The following is a 21,832-nucleotide window of genomic DNA, read 5'->3' on the forward strand; positions in this document are numbered from 1 at the left end:
TTGACTGTAGAAGGGCTTGTTCAATAAACAGCTTGAATTTTGAGAACCATATACCTTCATGTGTTTTAACTGTGAATTACAACTACCAAGTAGTTTAAATAAATGTAGAAAAACTATGTTTACTTATTAGGAAGCACAGAGGGTGTGCCTCTCAGTTTCAGAATGAAGGTGGAATATAGGTGGAGTCTGAGCTTCCTAGTGCTTCCCTACAACACCATAAAACAATTCATTAGTGTTCTATGGTCACATTTCTTCACCAACAATTAAGCGTTATGACATCCTTAGATGGTGTATAAACAGTCCTTCCTCCACTTGACAGATGAGGTAACTAGGAAGAGAAGGGAATGTACCTCGCCCAAGATCTCAAGGGAGGCTGCATCAGACCTGTGATTAGAATGCAAGTGTTCTTGCTTGTCCTGGATTCGGACCAGCGTTGCTGAACCAGCCCCCACCCCTTCATTTCAAACTTAAAATCCAGCCATCTACAAATCAAATTTCACCTCCTCTATATTCTGTGTTGTTTCTCCAATCGCTTAGGTCTATTTCAGCGGTGCCGGCGATGACCAGTTCTAGCTCTCTCGCATCAAAAACAGACACCAGCCTGGCATCCACCACCTATGGAATAAAAAGAAGACAGGGCATGGCTGCAGAACCTGGAGCGATCTCAGCGACAGTTAAGCCACAGCAGAGAAGGAGGACATGGGCAGTTTGGGGGATACTGCGGACACACTCCGTGCCGGCACTTTAAAAACTGCAAAGCTCTCTACAGACATAAGGTATTTTCAGTACAAGGTCAATGAGATTTCCCTCAAAAGAATTTTTATTTTGTAAGTGAGCACTGACTAAATCCAGTTTGTTTTTCTCTTTTGAAAAAGATCTAGAGCCCCCACGGAAGAAGTCGCGTGGATCACTTGCAACAACCATGCAGACCCTCCGATACAATCATTTTACATATCCAGCAGGGGATTTAATTATCCATATTTAAACACGAGTAAGAGGCAGAACTTAAATCTTATCAGTGGTCACTAAATTATCAAATGCTATTTGAATTCAGGTTGTTTTATTTCAGTGATCTCTTATAGCAGGGCATTAAGCTTTTTGTGTGCACTCTTGAAATGTACAGGGAAAAAAAATTGGAGTTTTCATATTGAAAGAACAGCAGTAAATACGGCAAAAGGAAAATGAAATGATAGCTTATGTATAAAGCACAGTCAGATGGACGGTGGCACCACTGATATCAGACTGCAGACCTGCCCTCCGCTGCTGATGGTCTTTACCTCGTAGAAGCCGCGCACTAAGCTCTCCGTCTGTTGCACGACACCCCTCTCTATCCTCCACTTCACCATCCTCTCGATGTACTCTTTCTTGTTCTTCTCTGTGACTGGGATATTGGCACCCCCTGGTTTCAATTCTCGTTCGGTAATCTGGGATTAGAAGACAGAAGGACTGACACTAAAGCAATACCCAGGCGGTAATATGAATGCTGCTACCACGAGCAGGTGGCGAGGTGCCACACGGAGCCCAGGCACACACTAAAGTTCAGTGAAAACTGGGCATTGAGCCGATGTCTAAAAGCCTCAGTGGTTAATATATATATATATTGCAAGTGCTGAAGGTTAAGATTTTTAAACCCTGACTAAACAGATAAACCTCTTATTTATATACTGCTCACAAAAATTAGGGGATTTTTCAAAATAAATATGAAGCAATAAAAAAAAGCATTTTATTTTTTTTAATTAAACGAGAACATCAGAAAAGCAAATGACAAGTCAAAGAAAGTTGTTTGATTATGCAAATGAGATGCAAAACCAACTTCTATTTCATTAGTGAAAATGCTCTATATAAAAGCCTGAAAGTACTGAAGTTATCTGCATGTTCCCTGATCCTAATTTTTGTGAACAAGGTATTTTTAATTAAAACATTTACGGGATTTTAGAAAGATAAGGAGAAAGAAACATCAATTTGTTGTTCCACTTATTTATGCATTCATTGGTTGATTCTTGTATGTGCCCTGACCAGGGATAGAAACCAAAATGTTGGTATACCAGGTTGAACTGACTGAGCTAACTGGGAATAGATACACCTTTTAAATGACAATAAATTGGCTCCAGATACTGGCCCACTGCTATTCAGATATTTGACAAAAACACATTTTTCACATATTCCTTTCGAGTTCAGAATCAACCACATATAGAAAGTCCATATTTAAGCAAAGATTTACTTTAAGGAAACAGAATTATGTCCAAGTGAATGTTAAATTGAGAACTTCTTTTCCAAAACATGAAATTCAGAATATCAGCTAAATATTAATGTCTAAATAGGAATATTACTTATGAACTAGTATATAATTTCTGAAAGAAATCTTTTAAGCAACCCTTCCATTAACTTTGTAAACAAAAAAATCAACATGCTTTCAAACCTTTACCAAAATATTGTTTACTTTCCCTCAGCTTCAACACAATCAATTTCAGTTCTGAAATATTAATGAGAGTTAAATACAAATGCCAATTAGGTAATTTACCATTCAACTATGAGGTAACATGGACTTTCAAAAACAGTATTTTATACAAGGCACATTCTAATATTTTATGTGGACATTTTAGTTGGAAGTAAAAAGAAGATTGCTTACAAAACACAGATAGTTATCACAATTGTAACTCTACATAAACTTGGGTTTAAACCACCTAACAAGCCACAAATAACTTATCTTAGCCACTAAATTAATTCTTCACCAGCTAACTGCCTTCTATCACCCCACTTAGTCACCAGTTACTCACATACACAGACCTGCCCAAAAACTTCTTCGTTCACAGTGAACGTGAGGTCCAGGATGTCATGGATATCGTTGTCTTTCATCCACTGAAGGCTCTGGTGGAATTCTTCATCAAGGTATTCTAGGTCACTCAGGTCACACAGACTAAGATGACAAACAGATAGAAATAAATATGGGGGCCTGGCTAACAGCAAAAACCCAGAGTCATGAGAAAAGAAACAAAAATTAAAGACAAGAACAAATAGGCACTGATTTCTGAAATGTTCTTAGTCACATTCAGTAACCAAATCAGTGAAGTAATTCAGAAATAGAGTATAAAATGGGAAAACCCTGGATATTTATAAAATGCCTTAGGAATCACACCGCCTATCCCTTCTTTCAGAGATAAAGAACTGGAGGTACAAAGAGTGACAGCCATTGGCACAGTCACCCACAATTCACACCAGAGCAGGAACTGGAACTCAGTTTGACAACTTGGGTCCAGTATTCTTTTGGCTATGTTATACTATCTTAGAATAGTTATCCTAATTAGAAATTCTTTGTATGTTTCTATACTGTGCTTTAACTTTTTTCCCCCAAAGACTAGATGTGACCCACGTTCACATACATACCCTTTACCTTCATGGTTCTATTTCCATGACTCTGAAATCAGCAAGCCACAGAATCTCTGCAGTTACAATGGTTTTCTACAGTTCTCACCTCTTTATTTTTTTATTTTTATTTCTTTTGCTGAGAGAGGCTCTACATGAGGCGGAGTAACTATTATGAAAATGAACGGTGGTAACATTTGATTTGCTTGTTTTGTTTTGTTTGTTTGTTTTTAGCTATAAAATTTTATTTTCAGTATGCTTCAGTTGTTTTTGAAATTTCCTCCCATCAGGTCAATTTCAAAGGTCATATTGTTTTGTTTAGTCTAAACATTTAGTAGGTATCAAGTATGTGCCAGACATCTTAATAGCTTCTTGATAATTACTAATTGCCCTCAAGGAGATAAAGGCACACGAATTGATAAGTAAATATAAGGTGATTGGTGATAGCTTAGGATGGGTAGCACTTATAATTTTTGCAATTTTTTATAAGTATGTTACACTTTGATTAGAAAAACAAAGATAAGGCAGATAGAATCCTCACAGCAAACATGAAGGATATTTACTTGGAAGTAGAGATTCAGGAAAAACTTTCTGATGTAGATGATACCTATATTAAAGTTTGCAGGGTCTTTAAAACTTAGAGAGGTAAAGGGGAATGGATGAAACGGAAGAAAAGGGGACAGGAAAAAGAAGAGCAGACCAGCAGGAACAAATCACAAAGGCATGGGGTATGCAGAATACCCTGAGCATACTGGCAGGACCAGAGAGTTAGCCTCTAGCTAGAATGTCCAGAGAATGAGGCTGGGAGCTGGGAGCAGGCCACTGTAGGGAGCGTGGTGATTCAGAACTACTGAAAGTAAGATAGTGAGTAACACGATCAAATATGAGATGTGACTTCAAATTGTTTCTCTGCAAGTCACAGTCTAGAGGATTACTTAAAACAAGGAAGGTGTGGTTATTATTAAAGGGCGGAGAACAATTAATAGATCACCATAGTAATTTGAAAAAGATAAGGGTTTTAATTAAGGCACAGTTATTACGGGTAGCGAGGAGAAGACGAATTAAAAAATTATTTAAGAGGCAAATGTGGAAATTAGTAAATGGGTTTACTGAGGGGTATAAAGAAAGATATCTAAAATAGGGATGGCAAATAAACTCATGTTGCAAGCCAGTCCTGACTAAGTGCTAGTCTTGTGGGCTATAAATTGAAAAAATTTCTAAGGCCACAGCAAGTTCAGCAGGAAAAGGTATCGTAATTGGTTTGTGAACTGTATCACAAGAAAGGGGGGGGGGGAGAGTAGGGACATGTTAACATGTGTATTTGCCATTCCTCTTTGAGGGTGACTTCCGATTTCTGACCAGAGTGACTTTAGACTACTAAGACCATGAACTATAATTGGGCACATTGGAAAAGGAACATTTTTAGGTCAGGGGAATTGAGTTTTGTTTTAACCATGTTGATTTTGAGGAGCCTATGAGATAAGCTGATGAGATATTCAGTGGACTGTTGACCACTTGAGCTTACAAGGGAGGTCAAGGGAGATCAAAACTTAGTGCAGATGAGAAAGTCTGTAGGAGAGGGAAAAGTTGAAGCGATGTCCCCATAAGAACATATAGAGAAAAGAAGCGGGCCAAGAATGGAAGCTTCAGGGATACTGAGGTTTAAGGGAAAATCAGAGCAGAAGCTCAAAAAGACATAAAAGCAGAGGAGAACACGGACAGGACAGCGCTGTGGGTGCCATGAGTGTAAGACTCAGATACATGGGTGGGACTGGGGTGGTCGACAGTTTCAAAAGCAGCAGATGGTCCAATAAGAACAGAACTAAGAAATATTCTTTAAAAGCTTCCATAGGTTACCTGTGAAAAGAAGCCAGGCACAGTGTGCTGAGGGTATGTAAAAAATTGGTCTAGACTACCCTTACAGAAGGCTTAAATGAGAAAATGAGAGATAAGGCAATGAAATGGGAAGATACAAAATGAACCGGGGGAGGGGGCACTGAATAGCCCCAGTGCCCTGCTGCCCAGAGCTTCCTCTGCCCAGATACCAAGAAGGAAGATGGCACATGTCTTCCTACTGACGCTCTTAAAAGCTCACTAGAAACACCATATTTTCATTTGAGGTCCAGGCTTCCATTTTACAGAAAGCAGGTACGTGGCCTCACCTTGGGAATGAGCTACCCAGAACCAAACATTCATTCTGTGCTTTTTCATTGTTAGTTTGAGCCACTACCTCCACTACAGTTGCCTTCCCTTGTTCAACCTTGTCAGTTACTACCGATGACAAGACAGAAACTGTTTGCTTTACGTTTTATAATTTCAATCTTTTATTTTTTGCAACAGAGACTGAGACAGAGAGAGGGACAGATGGGGACAGGCAGCAGATAGGAAGGCAGAGAGATGAGAAGCATCTACTCTTAGTTGCGGCTCCTTAGTTGTTCATTGATTGCTTTCTAAATGTGCCTTGACCGCGGGGCTACAGCAGAGTGAGTGACCCCTTGCTCAAGCCAGCGATCTTGGGCTCAAACCTACGACCTTGGGGTTCAAGCCAGAGACCTCTGGGCTCAAGCCAGCGACCATGGGGTCCTGTCCATGATCCCATGCTCAAGGCAACAACCCCGTGCTCAAGCTGGTGAGCCCACACTCAAGTGCTCAAGCCAGTGACCTCGGGGTTTCAAGCCTGGGTCCTCTATGTCCCAGTCTGACGCTCCATCCACTGCGCCACCATCTGGTCAGGCTCTATCTTTCATTGTAATACAATGAAGAAAAGTTCTATGAGTGCTAGTTTTTCATTTGTCATCACAAATTACTCTTTTGTATGTAAGAAGGTCTCAAGAAAAATATCATACTGCCCAACTCTAACAAACAAACAAAAGACAAAAACAAAATGAAGAAGAAGAATAAAAATATGAGCCAAGAGTATGTAGTTGAAAGTTTGCATAAAGCAAAATATAAAGTGCATCTCATAACAGATGGGGGCTGTGCCTCACCAAGACTGACCCACAACCATTCTATTAATAACCAGCAGTAATACCACAGGAATTCCAGCGCTGTATTTGAAGTACAACTGTTTTTAAGAAACACGAATTGCAGCAAATGAGAATAAATTATTTGAATACAGCAAAACTAAGACATTGGGGGTAAGACAGAACGAAAGGGTCAGGAGCAGGAAAAACACAGTTACCATATTTGAAACAATTAGTTTCAGAATAATTAACCACTATTAAGTTTAATAACAACAGATTTGAAGTAGTAAGCAGATAAATGACACTTCCCCTTTCTGATAAAGGAAACATTGCATTCTGACATGCTAATTACACAAGCAATGAAAATACTCTCACATTCTTAGAAGAGCCTTATAAAAAGGCCGGGTGAAGAACGCATCCAACAAATACTGGTGGATTAGTGCAAGACCAAGGATCCTGCCGCTGAACCGGAACCTGCGAAGGAAAAACATGAGATCACTTTCACGTCATGGAACACTTTTACGGTTTTATTTGCTTTCTTTCTTTTTTTTTTTTTTTTTTTTTTTTGTATTTTTCTGAAGCTGGAAATGGGGAGAGACAGTCAGACAGACTCCCGCATGCGCCCGACCGGGATTCACCCGGCACGTCCACCAGGAGCGACGCTCTGCCCACCAGGGGGCGATGCTCTGCCCATCCTGGGCGTCGCCATATTGCGACCAGAGCCACTCTAGCGCCTGAGGCAGAGGCCACAGAGCCATCCCCAGCGCCCGGGCCATCTTTGCTCCAATGGAGCCTTGGCTGCGGGAGGGGAAGAGAGAGACAGAGAGGAAAGCGCCGCGGAGGGGTGGAGAAGCAAATGGGCGCTTCTCCTGTGTGCCCTGGCCGGGAATCGAACCCGGGTCCTCCGCAAGCTAGGCCGACACTCTACCGCTGAGCCAACCGGCCAGGGCCCTTATTTGCTTTCTAGAATGTCTTTCAGCTCTAACCATCTAGTGTGTTCAAGATTAGTCGCCCTACTAGGTCCACGAGCGTTTGTGTGTTCTGTAAGCTGTGACTTCCTTAGGCCAATATTCCTATCTCCTTGTTGAAGAAATGTGTTTCACTCTAATATTTAGAGAAATACAGCTCCATTTTCACCCTGTGACAATTATGTCTACTATGTAGCACCCCACATGGCCATCAGGAATTCCCTGTTAGTGTGTCAGTGAAATTTCCCCAAACCGCGTCTAAGGGACTTTGATAGAATGAGACCGACGCTGGTGGAGAAAATGCTGTCTGACTGGTTTGCATGAATATTAGCAGGCTTTCTCTAATACAAACCCAGTGGTTCCCTTCTGAGAAAAATCCCAATTTCAGTGAGAAAGTTCCTAACCCCATTCCTGATGATAATTGTCATCATCCAAGAACTGTGCGTGTGGACATTTGGGGGAGTTTCCTCCTGGGACATTTCGTTCTCTAAAATTTCAAGGCTTGAGTCTATTCTGAATCACTTTGGAAACTTTATTAGATCTATCTGTCCTGACTGAATGAGACACACACTTATTTTCTCTTTTTCAAAAGTACTCAAGTTTCTAGCTCTTTGAAAGTCTGATGCCTTCCAAAACTGTAAGTCCACCCTTTGGTTCATCCTGTCTGTTGGTAATTCTAGTCTTAGGCAGTCATTTTAGGAGTAAAGGCCAAGAGCTTTGTTTTGTTTTTTTTTTTTAAATTTCCACTTATGTTAGTATAACCACAATAGCTACCACTGGGTGGGCTCCAAATTGTAACTAAATGGAAGTTAATTTGAAAATAACTCCTAAAAGTTAATGCCCTCCACCCACCAGTATTAACCTCATGACTCAAAGAAGTTTTTTCATGGGTCCTGCTTGTGTTCTTTTTTTTGTCACTATCAGTGAAAATTAGCAGAAACAAGCAAATGGGGGTTATAAAACTACATATTGCAAGTCTATGTATGCAGGGATATTTAAAAAAATGTAAGGACATTTAATAAAAGTGCAATTTGGGATTTTCAAAATAAATAATCTCCAGATAGGAATCCTGTACCAGTTTTCCTTGATGATTTTTGTGTGAGAAATTAGAAAAAGAGGCAATCACTGGCCACAAACTTCAAATGGCTAACAGGGTATGGGGCCACTGTTACGACTCTACACTCCGGCCCTTTTGCCTCAGTTGCTCCAGGTCAGTCCCTCCTCTGCTCCTGCCCCAGTGTTAGCACTTGCCCAAGGTCAGGACCCCGTCCCCCCCCCCCCCGCCTCCGCCTCTGAGCTCAGGGATGCCCCAAGGTGCAGAGAGGGATGCAGGGATCTCGCCAGGAACCTAACAACATCCAACACTTTCTCTCAATGGAAGAAACCTTTCCAATTCTACCCAGCTCACTTAAAATCGACCTTGTGGAACATAATCTATTCCTAGTTTGGAGACTGCTTGTATATATAATTTGACAACAAGAACAAGAGTCAAATAAGGTACTTAATTGAAAATAATATTTTCTCCAAGGAAAAAAGTGTTAGAAATGTGGATTCCTATAAAAACTAATATCACAGAAATCAACAGAAGAAAAGTGTTAGGGAAAAATTACTTACCATTCATGATGATTGTCTACAAAAGCAGACATGGGACTTATTTGTACTGTGTATGTGTCATTGGCCGAATACTCAAATAAGCCATAATATGGGTTAAAGAGTTCTCTGGACACCAGGAAGAAAAACTCTCTGGAAGGTCCACTGTAATCCAGCCTTTAAAAAAATCCATGAAAAGAACAACCAGTTATTTTTTTCTATATATTGGGCACATTTTCCACAGAGTTCTCAAACTTTCTATAGAATACTCATTACCAGTCTGCCCACATCCCAGAACTGTCCACAACAAACCGAACAATCATGAATCCTGATCTCATCCAGGTCTTGACACAAAATAGCAGCACGGACATTTCACATGGAGCATATATAAAACTAAAGCCACACATCAGACAATGAATACAACGGGCAACATACTAATGATTTTATTGTATACATATGTATAAAGAGGTAAATATTTTAAATGTTAGGAGTGAGGTGATGAGGATGGAGAACATATGGGAATGCTTTACTTGAACAGGGTAAAACCTGAGGGCCTCATGGATTTCTAAAACATTTTTAAAGCAGGAAAAAAGAGACTTCAGTGAATTGGTGAGAGGCTATTACAGATACAAGAGGCCGTAGGAAGATTAGAGGCAAAAAGAAAAAAAAAAAATGATAGGATGCAAGTGAAAACTTAAATTCTAAAACACCAAGGAAAATCATACAGAACAAAGGTGAGGGTATCTACAGCTTCGTAAGGAAAGAATAGGAGAAGCTGAAAGTCTAGCGCATGGACTACAGTGTGAATTCCACTGTAGTTACGAGGACAGCAGTCAGAGCAAAGTATGAAGAACGACTATGTTAGGTTTAAGGAATGACTAGTGGCAAACAGTGCTGAGAGCAAAAAAATACAGTAAAGAGGAATTTAAATAAAGCAACTTGATATGTTAAATTTCAAATGAAAAATATGAAGGACGTCTATCCTACCATGAATGTTTGTGCACGAGTGTAGAGGCAGGAAAGAATTCTGAGGGGGATTGAAAGGGACAGTGGGTTGGGGTGGGAGGACTTTATAAAACTCGTTTGTTCACTCTGGTTGTTTTTTTTTGTTCTCTTATGGAACTTCCTCCATGGGCCTTACTGCATTTTTTTTTTTTAAAGGAATCATCTGAGTCTTGTCCAGTGATGGGACTGTGTGATAGAGAAAAGAATCCTATTCCAGGGGGAAGATGGAGTTGGGAGACTAGTAGGAAAAGTAAAATAACTTTTATCTGTCTGAATTGAGAGTTTAATAGAATTTCCTTAGAACAGACATCAGCTATTCACAAACTACTTTCCCAATTTCTGCCATATCTGAATATATACGCACTGTTATTTACTTAGTATTTTTCATTAGATCAACCTTAAATTCATTTGCTTTTTCAGTGTAGCCTTGTCTTACACAACATCTACAGAATTGTTAGTCTAGCTTTATTTTTTCTAATATCCTTGGAACTGACAAAAAAAGTGCCAGTTCATGTAACAGCTAAAACCACCTTGTATAGCACCAGTCCCCACAGCACTTTGGGAGACGCGGTGTGGCCTGACAGGAAACGTGTGCGTGCAGAAAACGCAAACACATCAGCCTCTCCGGCCCGAAGGGGCCTTAAGGTGACAGGATGAAACTGCTCTCAGGGGCAGCGGGACAGGGTGCGGCTAGTAGGTGGCCACCAGGATCGATGGGACTGTGCTCAGACTCCCCCTGGGGACTCGCACAGCAGAACTCCGGCCGCCTCCCGGGTGCAAGGAGGCAGATTCCACCTTCCAGTGCGTGCGAGGACCGGGCAGCCTCCTGTGGCTTCCGCCCGCTGTCCTCATCTGATCTCTGAAGCCACCAAGAACAAGCAGAATATTTCTTCCAGTTGAATGTTGTTCTCATACTTAGAGGCTTGCTTTCAACAAATATCTGAATGCCTAGTATGCTTTGGGTACTAATCTAGATACTAAAAGATGTACAATTTTTTGTAAAGCCATTTTTCCCCCCTTAGGTCCCACTACTTGAATATTCTGCTTTCTCCTGTTTACTTTCAAAAAATTTTTTTACTGAATTTATTGGGGGGACACTGGTTATAAAATGTGTAGGTTTTCGGCGTGCAGTTCTACATCATCTGTACACTGCATTGTGTGCTCCTTCCCCAGTCAGCTCCCCCTCCACTCCCATCTCCGCCCCCGCTCCCTTCCTGCCCCACCCCCTTCCCGTCCTTCAAGCCCCACACTGTTGTCCGTGTTTGTAAGTATTTCTCTTTGCTTACTCCCATCGCCTTTTTCACGCAGCCCCAATCCCCATCCCTTCTGACAGCTGTCAGTCTTGTTTTGTTTGTTGGTGTGTTTTGTTGATTAGATTCCACATGGGTGAGATCATACGGTGCTTGTCTGTCCCCGACTGGCTCGTTTCACCTAGCATCATGGTCTCCAGGTCCATCCTGCTGTCACAAAGGCTAAGGTTTCTATGAGAATTCTTATGTTGAGCAGTTTCCATATCTCTGGTCTCCCCCCCTTCCTGCTTCCCTCCTCGCTCCTGAACATAGCCACTTCTTTCAACCTCTTCTAAAGGAAAAGTTGGGAATTCCCACTGCTCTGGACGCTCTCAGGGTTTCAGAGTCTGACCCAAGGGGTGGTGTCTGGTACTCTTTTCGACACTTCGAGGTGTGGTCTTGTCAGCACGGAGCTCCTGCCTTTTCTTCCTGGACACGTTTCTCCACTAATCCAGCTTAGAATTACCCTGCCCTGTGGGGCAGCCACTTGGTTGACTCATGCTGAGCTAGCAGTCATCAGCCCAAACCTTTCACCTGTACGACTTTAACCCAGGACTCTCCCATCCTGTCTGTATGTCACTGTATCGTTTTTAAACTTAAGCACTAGACTTTAGACTTTTTCCTATTAAATTTCACTTTGTGAGATTTAGTCTATGACTCCAGTCTACTCAGATCGCTGTGGAGGCATAACATCTCTCTAAAGTCCCTGTCAATGGTGAATTTCATCAGGAGAGCCTGCGTCTCTCCAGACACAGAGAATGCCAGTGGGCATGCGCATCTTAGAAGTAATTTTGTCCAGCTCCTCATTTCATTGAGAAGACTCAGGCTGAAGGAAACCTCTGCCGTGCACCCAATGAAATCAGCAGTGGAGGATCCAGGCTTAGACACAGGCGCCCTGGCCCAGGTTTAATGCTCATGACTCCTCACAGCCTATCCTCACTACATGTTAACTGTGCAAGACTGAGAAATACAAACAAGTTACTTATAGGGCAGTGTTGGTACACTATGGCCTGTGGACCAAACCTGGCCCGTCTCGTGGCTTCAGGTTTTACTGGCACACAGCCACGCTCATCTGTTTCTGTGCTGTCTGTTTTCCTGCGTCTGCTTTTCTGCTCAGATGGCAGAGTTGAGTGTGTGGGGCTGGGGGTGCACGGCCTGCAAAGCCTAAAATATTTACTAGCTAGCCCCGTGGTTTTTAACCTCTTACACTTGGGGACTGGTGAAAAGAGGAGAATCATTTCGGGGACCACGAAGGCAGAAATCACCCCAAGCATAAGCAAATGGGACTAAGATCATTTGGGTCTATAACCTTCATATAATGGTCAGGGTGATTAACTCTTTCGTGGACCAGCATGAAATTTCTCGTGGACCAGTCTGTAAGCTGGTGCTTGAAAAACACTGAATTTTTAGCTCTTTTCAGTACAAGTTTGCCAACCCCTCTTATAGGAAAAAGTGAGAGGAAAAGGCTACTTTATTAAAATACCTGGCTTATTCTAAATCCTCTTCTTTAGTGAGGATCCCTTCAAGAACATATAAAATGACCACAATATCCTCGGGTCCGAATGCAACCTCAGGAGTGGTCATGACTAAGAACGGGACATGAGTGGTCAGCCTGAGCTTTCCAGGGGCCTTCAGCCACAACCCAGGCCCACGATGGATGGTAAGGGTCACACACAGCTGAGACACGAGCCGAACGCTTTCTGAGTGTTCTTACAAAGAGACAAATGGTATAAATAAAATGGCTTTTTAGCTGCTTATAATTCAACCGTGGCATTCAGTTAGAAACAGCAGGCTTCTTTGAGCTTTAACGCTCAGTGTTTCATGATAGATACCACACTCTGTTTGTGTGTCGGCTTCCTCTGTACACACGTGTAGATTGTAACCATTCAGAGGAGAGGGACTCTCGTCTGTCTCAGTTTTGCGTCCCAAATGCTTAATATATGTTGAATCAGTGAGTGGAGCTCTTTAAAGAAAAAGAAAATCAACATAGTTCACATTATTAGTAGGTACCCAGCAGGGTGAATAACTTTGCGCAAGTTGCCTTCAGGAGGTATGTTGATTCAATGACATTAGCAGGCTATGCCAATCCCGAACTTGATCTGCAAATATTGTCATAAATCACACAAGTGAATTATGTTTAGAGAGCTTGGTGCTTGTCATTTCCAGGTTTATCATCTAATATGATAAAGTTTGTTAAAACAACAAAGATAGAGCTCATTGATTGGTTCCTTTATTATGATAATAGCTGAATCTGGCTACCAATAATATGAATGTTCCCTGAGGGGTTAGGCTGGAAAGTGACACTCCTTTTTTTCCTCTAAGAGAGAACAAAGCTAACAGTTCCTCTAGGAGAAAAATGTGTCTTCCTCAACTGGTCAGGTTTTTATCTGCTGTTTTTTTAACTCTCGCAGCACTGATGAAGTCAATCTACAGTAAGACAGTTTTTAAAGCTTGATTTGATTACAATCCAAAACTGAGAAGTGTACCTCTGAGAGCAAGTTGTAAGTTACAAATTACATATGGCTACCTAACCCAATAAGACGTGTCCCAGCAGAGCACCTCGTGCATTTGCTTCCTGTAATGTCTTAGCAACCTCGTCCATATAAATAGTTAATATGACTCATATCACAGGGATCGTTTGTTACATTCCTGTTTTGCCAGTTAGGTTGGTTCCACAGCTAAAGGCTTGGCACTGAAATATAGAAACTCCGGACAACGGGTGTGTAGCCACACAACAGCTGCATGTGAGGGCATTTCAGAATAAGCACAGATGTCTTTCGGGTGGCAGTGCAGTTTTGAGCCCCACGAAGTGCTGACAAAGCATGTTCAACACCATCACGTTGCCAGACTGACACCGCCCGACTTGTTAGTGGCATTCCATATTTGTTTAAATTATTAATATTATTCTCTTGCTCTTCATTTTCAACTAAAAGGTACTGAAAACAAAGTACCCCGATGGCAGTAGACTATACAAGGAAAGAAGATGTGATGGCATTGGGAGGTTGCCCCATCATTTCCCACATGGTTTCTGGAAGACAGAAAGCTTTGCTTTCTTACAAGCCGGGTCAGGAACACACCCGCTGATTCACCCGCAAACATTTATAGCAGCAAGGCATCAGTTCTTCAGCTACTTCAGAAGGCCTGGTGGGTGAGTAAGGAATTGTGGGAGCAATTAATAAGGCAAGCAGAGTTTTACCTGGTGATATCAAGCTTAGTTACAGAAGCACCCTTCTTCAGAAAGGTTTGGGTAACTTAGGTTATTCTGCATATGTCCCTTTTTAGAAGAAAACAAGCAACTTTCATTACGTTTAACTCGACGCTTTAAAGAGTTCTGAGGAATAAATGTTAAGCTCAGAATCCCACACAGCTTTTAGTAAGGATGACACTAGTCAGATGAAAGAGTTGTTGGTTATTTATTTTATAAGCAAAGATGCAAGAAAACTGTTTCAGATCTGTCTCGGCAGAAAGGTCACAGAAAGAGCTCACTGTCCTTACACCGCTAAACTAAAACTGCACACATGCCTTCCCTAGTCTAAGCGGGGCTCTGCGAGACAGGTGATTGACGTCATGTAGATGGCACCTTGCATATAATGAACTCATTCTTTCTTAAAGAAAGGTGCCTTTTACAGAGTTGGCCATGGAGGAAAAAAAGAGGTGAGGCAAATCACAGTGTAAACATCCTCTTTTTACCAAGGTCATTATTTCCTTGCTGTTTTGGGTACTGAGAAAGAAGTTAATGGCCCAGGATGCCTTCTCAGAACACAACAGTCTACTAGCTACTTCTGACACTACGTAGCTTTAGTTGCTAGGGCTTTGAATTTAGAAGAAAATGACACACTAGAGACTGCAGTGCTCCACTGGCCCCCTTCGAAAGGAGCAACTTCTAGGCAGACAGAAGCCCAGCAGAAAGCAGCAGCCACGGCATGCGATTTCCCACCACATTCAGTCAAGATGACTCAGTTTCCAGTCATTCCTCCGCTGCTGACATCCAACCCCCCCCCCCCCACACACACACACACTTTGCAAGAGCAGATAACCAAACTAAGTTGCGTGGAAATAAACCTCCAGCTCTGACCAGATTAAATCACAGTGGTTTGCTTACAAACTACTTTTAGTAAAAAGCCAAGTATAACATGAAGTATTATTTTAGCAAGAAGCATTAACAGGCTCTTGGATGATGTTTGTAATTTTTAATTGAATATAGGCAATACCAACATTCTGGGATTAATTCGACCTCACAAGGAACTTGCAGTTAACCTGTAAATTTCTGACTATAGATTTTTCCATCATTTTTCTTGCCTCAGCTATTTCATTTCTGGAACAATCTATATATCGTGTTTCAGGCCTGTACAAAGAAACAACTTAAAGCAGAGTTCGACTCTCTCTGTGAATGTGCTAATTCACACCTTTTGGGAGTATAAGCAGATGCACTATTCTTCTTTGAAAAAAGTTTTTGTTGAATTGAGAGGGGTGACACTGGTTAATAAAATTATGTAGGTTTCAAGGACATAGTTCTGTAATACATTATCTATATGCTGTATTGAATGTTCACCACCCAAGTCAAGTCTCCATCCTTCACTATTTACCCTCTTCCTCTACCCTTTTCTGCTTCCCCTCAGCCCCCTTCCACTCCGGTAACCACTATACTGTTGTCTGTGTCTATGAGCAGTTTTTTGTTTGTTCGGTTTTGTTTAATTTTGCCACCTTTTTTACTTAGATCCGCAACCCATTTCCCCGCTGCCAGCTGCCAGTCTGTTTTCTGTATCTATGAGTCTGTTTCAATTTTATTACTTTATTTTATTAGATTCCACAAATAAGTGAAATCATATAGTATTGATCTTTCTCTGACTGGCTCTTTTCACTTAGCATAATGCTCTCCAGGTCCATCCATGCTATCATAAAAGGTAAGATTTCCTTCTTTTTTACGGTCGATAGTGTTCCATTGTGTAAATGCACCACAGCTTTTTTTTATCCACTCATCTATTGATGGGCACTTCTGCTGTTTCCAGATCTTGGCTACTGTAAAAAACACTGCATGAACATATGGGTGCATATTTTCTTCAAATCAGTGTTTTGGGTTTCTTTGAAAATAGTCCCAGAAGTGAAATCATTGGGTCATAAGGTAGTTCCATTTTTATTCTTTGAGGTAACTCCATACTGCTTTCCAAAGTGGCTGCACCAATCTGCATTCCCCCCAACAGCGCACGAGGGTTCTGTTTTTTCCACATCCTCACTGACATTTGTTGTTTGTTGATTTATTGATGATATGCCTTCTGACCTGCATGAAGTGATATCTCATTGTGGTTTTAATTAATTGCATTTGCATTTCTCTGATGAATAGTGACATTGAGCATCTTTAATATGTCTATTGGCCATCAGTATGTCTTCTTTAGAGAAATGTTTATTCAGTGGGCTGTCTTCTCATTTTGTTGTTTTCTTCTACTGCGCAAAAAACTTCTTAGCTTGATATAGTCCCATTTGTTTGTTTTTTGTCTTGTTTTTCTTGCACAAGGAGATATAACAGGAAAGTATTGCTATGAGAAATGTCTAAGATTTTACTGCCTATGTTTTCCTCTAGGAATTTTATGGTTTTGAGTCTTACATTTAAGTCTTTGACACATTTTGAGTTTATTCTTGTGTACGGTGTAAGAAGGTTAGGGTCTAGTTTAATTTTTTTGCATGTATCTGTCCAACTTTGCAAACACCATTTATTTTATAGACTGTCTTTGCCCCATTGTATGTTCTTGTCTCTTTTGTCAAATATTAACGGATCATAAAGATGTAGGTTTATTTCTTGGCTATTGTTTTTATTTTAATATTTAAAAACTTTATTGATTTTCAGAGAGAGAATGGGAGAGAGACAGAGAGATAGGTAGAGATAGAAAGAGAAACATAAACTTGTTTTTCCACTTATTCATTGATTAACTCCTATATTGTGCCCTGACTAGCATTCAAACCCATAACTTCAGCAACTCAGGACAAAGCTCTAACCAACTGAACTAACCAGTCAGGGCCTGGTATTTCATTGATTTATATATATGTCTGTTTTAATGCCAGTACTATGTTGTTTAGATTACCATGGCTTTGTAGTATGGTTTGATATCAGAAGGGTGATTCCTCCAACATGATTGTTCTTTCTCAAGATTGCTAAGGTTATTCAGGATTTTTTGTGGTTTCATATAAACTTTTGGGATATTTGTTCTATTTCGGTGAAATATGCCATTGGTATCTTGATAGGAATTGCACTGAATCTGTATATTGCTTTGAATAGTATGGACATTTTAATGATGTTATTCTTCCTATCCATGAATGTGTTATCTGCTTCCACTTATTTGTAACCTCTTCAATTTCTTTCTTCAATGTCTTATAATTTTCTGAGTATAGGTCTTTTTTTTTTGTATTTTTCTGAAGCTGGAAATAGGGAGAGACAGTCAGACAGACTCCCGCATGCGCCCGACCGGGATCCACCCAGCACGCCCACCAGGGGCGACGCTCTGCCCACCAGGGGGCGATGCTCTGCCCCTCCGGGGCGTCGCTCTGTTACGACCAGAGCCACTCCAGCGCCTGGGGCAGAGGCCAAGGAGTCATCCCCAGTGCCCGGGCCATCTTTGCTCCAATGGAGCCTCGGCTGCGGGAGGGGAAGAGAGAGACAGAGAGGAAGGAGAGGGGGAGGGGTGGAGAAGCAGATGGGTGCTTCTCCTGTGTGCCCTGGCCGGGAATCGAACCCGGGACTTCCGCACGCCAGGCCGACGCTCTACCACTGAGCCAAGTGGCCAGGGCCTGAGTATAAGTCTTTTAAATCCTGGTTAAATTTATTCCTAGGCTAGCTATATATACATACATAATGCTATTGTAAAAGGGATTATTTTTCTTAGTTTCCATTCTGATAGTTTATTATCGGTGTATAAAAATGTAACTGATTTCTGGATATTTATTTTGTATCCTGCTACCTTACTGAATTCATTTATCAGTTTTTTTGGTGGGCTCTACCATATGCATTATTCTTAAAAATAAATCCCTTTCTCTATATGCCCTAGCTAATATATTATAAACAAAGATCCTGATGATATAAAGTAGAAAATATGACCAGTGAGATGGTTTCCATAAGAGTTGCAAGTATTCTCTCATAAATAATAAGTTGACTTTAGCAACACAAAATACTTTATGTATACCAATATCCCTGTTAACTTGAACTTTCCATAGAATTAACTCTATTTACATACTTACTACTCTGCTGACCTCAAGTGCAGAAGAAGGTATACACATATCCAAATACCCTGGTGGCAGGCACTCATCAGAAAAAAGGAAATAAGAAAAACCATTCTTGGGGAAACATTTCCTAAATCTTTCCAAATCCAGACTATATGTTTCCTTTTAATACATGTTTTTTTAAAAAAATAGTTTTTGATTTACAGGAAAGTTTCAAAGATAACATGAAGAATTCTTGTATACCTCACACTCAGTTCCCTTCTTATTAGCATCTAATATTAGTATAGTAGGTTTGTTACAATTAGTGAACCAATATTTTGGTTTTACCCAATATCGATACATTATTTTTTACTAAACTCTATACTTTATTCAGATTTTCTTTGTTGTTATCTAATGTCCCTTGATCCCATCCAAAAATACCTGTATTACATTTCATTGTTATGTTTCCTTGGGCCCTTCTTGGCTGTGACAGTTTCTCAGACTCATTTAATTGTCAATGACCTTGACAGTTTTTAAGGAATACTTGGTAAAGTGTCTTTAAGACGTCCCCCAATTTAGATTTGTCTGATGTTTTTCTCACCATTAAACTGACGTTATGGGTTTTTGGAAGCAAAGGCATAAAAAAGTAAACTGCCATTCTCATCACCTCATATCAAGAGTATGCACGATTAACCTGACATGGCACTGCTGATTTTAACACTGATCTCTCGGCTGAGTGTAAGGCATCTCCACTGCAGCCTGCCTTCTCTCCCTTTTCATGCTGTTTGGAAGAAAGTATGTGCAAGCCACAATTAAGAAGTAAGTAATTCTACTAAATTATTTGTAAATCTTCTGCACAAAAGGTTTGTCTATTCATCATTTATTTATTTATTTATTTATTTATTTATTTAATTTATTCAATCATGTATTTACATGAATATAGATATTTTGGACTTCAGATTATAATCCAGTACTACTTTATTTACTTATCTTGCTGTGCAAATTACTCCAGCTTTGGCCATTGGGAGCTCTCTCAGTTGGTTCTTATGTCCCTGTGACCTATCCCATTACTGACTTTTTGACTTCTTTACCTTCTGGCTGGACCCTTTAGGCCTCCTCTTGTGTATTTCCTGTCTCCATCCTATATAGAATCAGCTGTTTCTTCAAGGAAACCCTAGTTCCTTTGATTAAAGAAGGATATTAGAAACCAAGATCTGGGCCCTAGCGGTGTATGATATACGTTTAAATAATTTTTTATTAGAGCTAGACATTAAAAGAGTTCACAAAATGAAACATTTTGAGGGCATTAAGATTAATGAAGGGAAAGTGACAGAAAACTTCACACTCCAAGTTTTATAGTTTCATTGAAAAACTTAGGCGGCTTTCCATTTGGGGTATTTATTATAATCCAGAAAGAAATGTTTCATGTGATAGAATTACAGTTGTCCCTCACCATATCGCAGTTCACTTTTCATGGTCTCACTGTATCACGGATTTTTAAATTGTATATATCTAATTTTGTATTACAGATTTTTCACTGTATCGCAGAATTTTGCGGTACATAAGTATTTTTATATATTTATTATTTAAATTATTTTTGTGGTAAAATAAGCATTTTCTAGCTTAAAAAATTAAAAAATAAGAAAATATAAAAATATTAATTAAAACATTAAAAGAATATTGAATCAAAATAAAATACTTAGTGTACAGCAGATGAATAGACAAAGACTTGCACATATGGAAAATGCATAGGCAGTGTTTATAAGAGTGTGGGAAAGGTTAATAAGAGTGTGGGGAGGATTTATAAAGCCTTAAGATATATATGAATAATAAAATAAACATAAGGTCGCTACTTCGCAGGGGGTTCTAGAATTTAACCCTTGTGATAGACGAGGGACCACTGTAATGTTTGAGAAGTTGGCAAAGGCTAAAATCACCTCTTAATGTTGTTTTGAGTTTTCCATTTTCTAGCAAGTGCCCTGTTTTAATCTTTCAAAATAGTATATGCCTAATAGCAAAATAAGTCTGTATCTAATAATCTATATGTATGATATTGGCATGATAAAGCCATGAGATCAGAAATTATCTGGCCCTACTCTAGCTTCAATAGGACATATGCAGAAGGCACTGATTAAGAGATTGTTCCTGATGACTAAGTTATACTTCAAAATATCCTCACTCTTATTTTCCCTCTAGGGTAGGTAGGAGACAGGGAATAGAAACAGGAAGCATTGGAGCTTTAGTGGCACTCAGCCTGGCCTTCTCCTAGAGACAGATGTCATCAGTCCAGATCATAGGGAGACACATTAGGATGATCAAACATGATAAGTATCTTTTCTATTCAAACTTAAGTGCCAAGGCCCCCAAGGACTCTTCCCTACACCTTTGAGATCTCAACAAACCGTGATCCAACAATGGAGGAAGGCAGCTGGAGTTCTGGGGGAGGAAAAGTATTCTCATTCGAAGCAGGCTAATTATGTCAGGAGATATTTGGCATCCCATGCATACCTGCCTGTGATTAAGCTAAAAATATCTGTCTTTATTTTCAACTGTGCACCTGCATCTTTCAGCCAATTAACACAAGTATCAAAAGGCTCAGGTCTGTTCAACTATGACACACTATATTGTTTTGCCATGTAATGTTTTATTTCATAGCTAGGAGGCTATACAACAGTATATGTGAAAAGCAGAAGTTATCAAAATTCAGATGAACCAGACTTCAGGAGTCTTGTCTGCATCCCTAGGTTGGTCTAAGAATACCAACTGAAAGACTAAGACCTTGTGAATCTCAGTTTTGCTATTATCTGGTTCTGCTAGCACATGCAAGTCATTTTACACGTTGGAGTCTCCATTTCATGAACCATGTACTGAATGGTTAAATTTGTTGGATGTTAATACTATGATTCCATGATTCCATAATCTAACACAGTTCATTCCTGGGCATGACTCAGAGGGGTAGTCTTGAAATAACCCAAACCAACACACTCAAGAAGACAACCAGAGCTCAGGCAACTGGGTGGCATTTTTTTGAAGTTCACTCTAGTGATGGCTGGGTTACATAAAGGTGCTGAGATTCGACCCCTGACGTGAAATGAGGCAAGAGGAAGGGGTCTGGGAGAGATGGAAGCTGTCACCTTCTCGAGTGTTGTATCACCGCTGGTATGTCTGTTCGGATGCCAAAGCTGTGTGGGTGTCTTCGCTCCTTCATCTCCTAACCCTTATCTATATGAGCACACTCATGGAAGAGTCACACAAGGTTGGAGACCTTTGTTTACAGCAGGTAGTTATTTTGGTAACTGTGTTGCCATCCAAAAAGGAGATAAGAACTGGGGATGGAAAAGTAAAAACCAAGACTCAAGAGTTATTGCTGTTTTTGGCTTCCTCGTAGAAGAGTAGGAATCTAATTGGTGCTTCTGAAACTGAGTTTCTTTAGCAGGTGAAGCTGGTTCTACTCAGCACCCCACTG

At 40.4% G+C, this 21,832-nt stretch overlaps 1 protein-coding gene across 8 annotated transcripts in view; it reads right to left on the reverse strand.

Annotated features, from left to right (window-relative positions):
- HECW2 (HECT, C2 and WW domain containing E3 ubiquitin protein ligase 2) overlaps positions 1-21,832 on the reverse strand; it is a 438,960-nt gene that overhangs the window by 19,709 nt on the left and 397,419 nt on the right. For all 8 annotated transcript variants that reach the window (XM_066232561.1, XM_066232560.1, XM_066232559.1 and 5 more), the window contains 5 exons: positions 8,909-9,061; positions 6,702-6,800; positions 2,788-2,917; positions 1,278-1,424; positions 501-615 (listed from right to left, as the gene is read on the reverse strand). In XM_066232561.1, the coding sequence (XP_066088658.1) occupies positions 501-615; positions 1,278-1,424; positions 2,788-2,917; positions 6,702-6,800; positions 8,909-9,061 (644 nt within the window). The remainder of the gene's footprint in view (positions 1-500; positions 616-1,277; positions 1,425-2,787; positions 2,918-6,701; positions 6,801-8,908; positions 9,062-21,832) is intronic.

This window comes from Saccopteryx bilineata, chromosome 5 (genome assembly GCF_036850765.1).
Source record: "Saccopteryx bilineata isolate mSacBil1 chromosome 5, mSacBil1_pri_phased_curated, whole genome shotgun sequence".
Taxonomy (NCBI): domain Eukaryota; kingdom Metazoa; phylum Chordata; class Mammalia; order Chiroptera; family Emballonuridae; genus Saccopteryx; species Saccopteryx bilineata.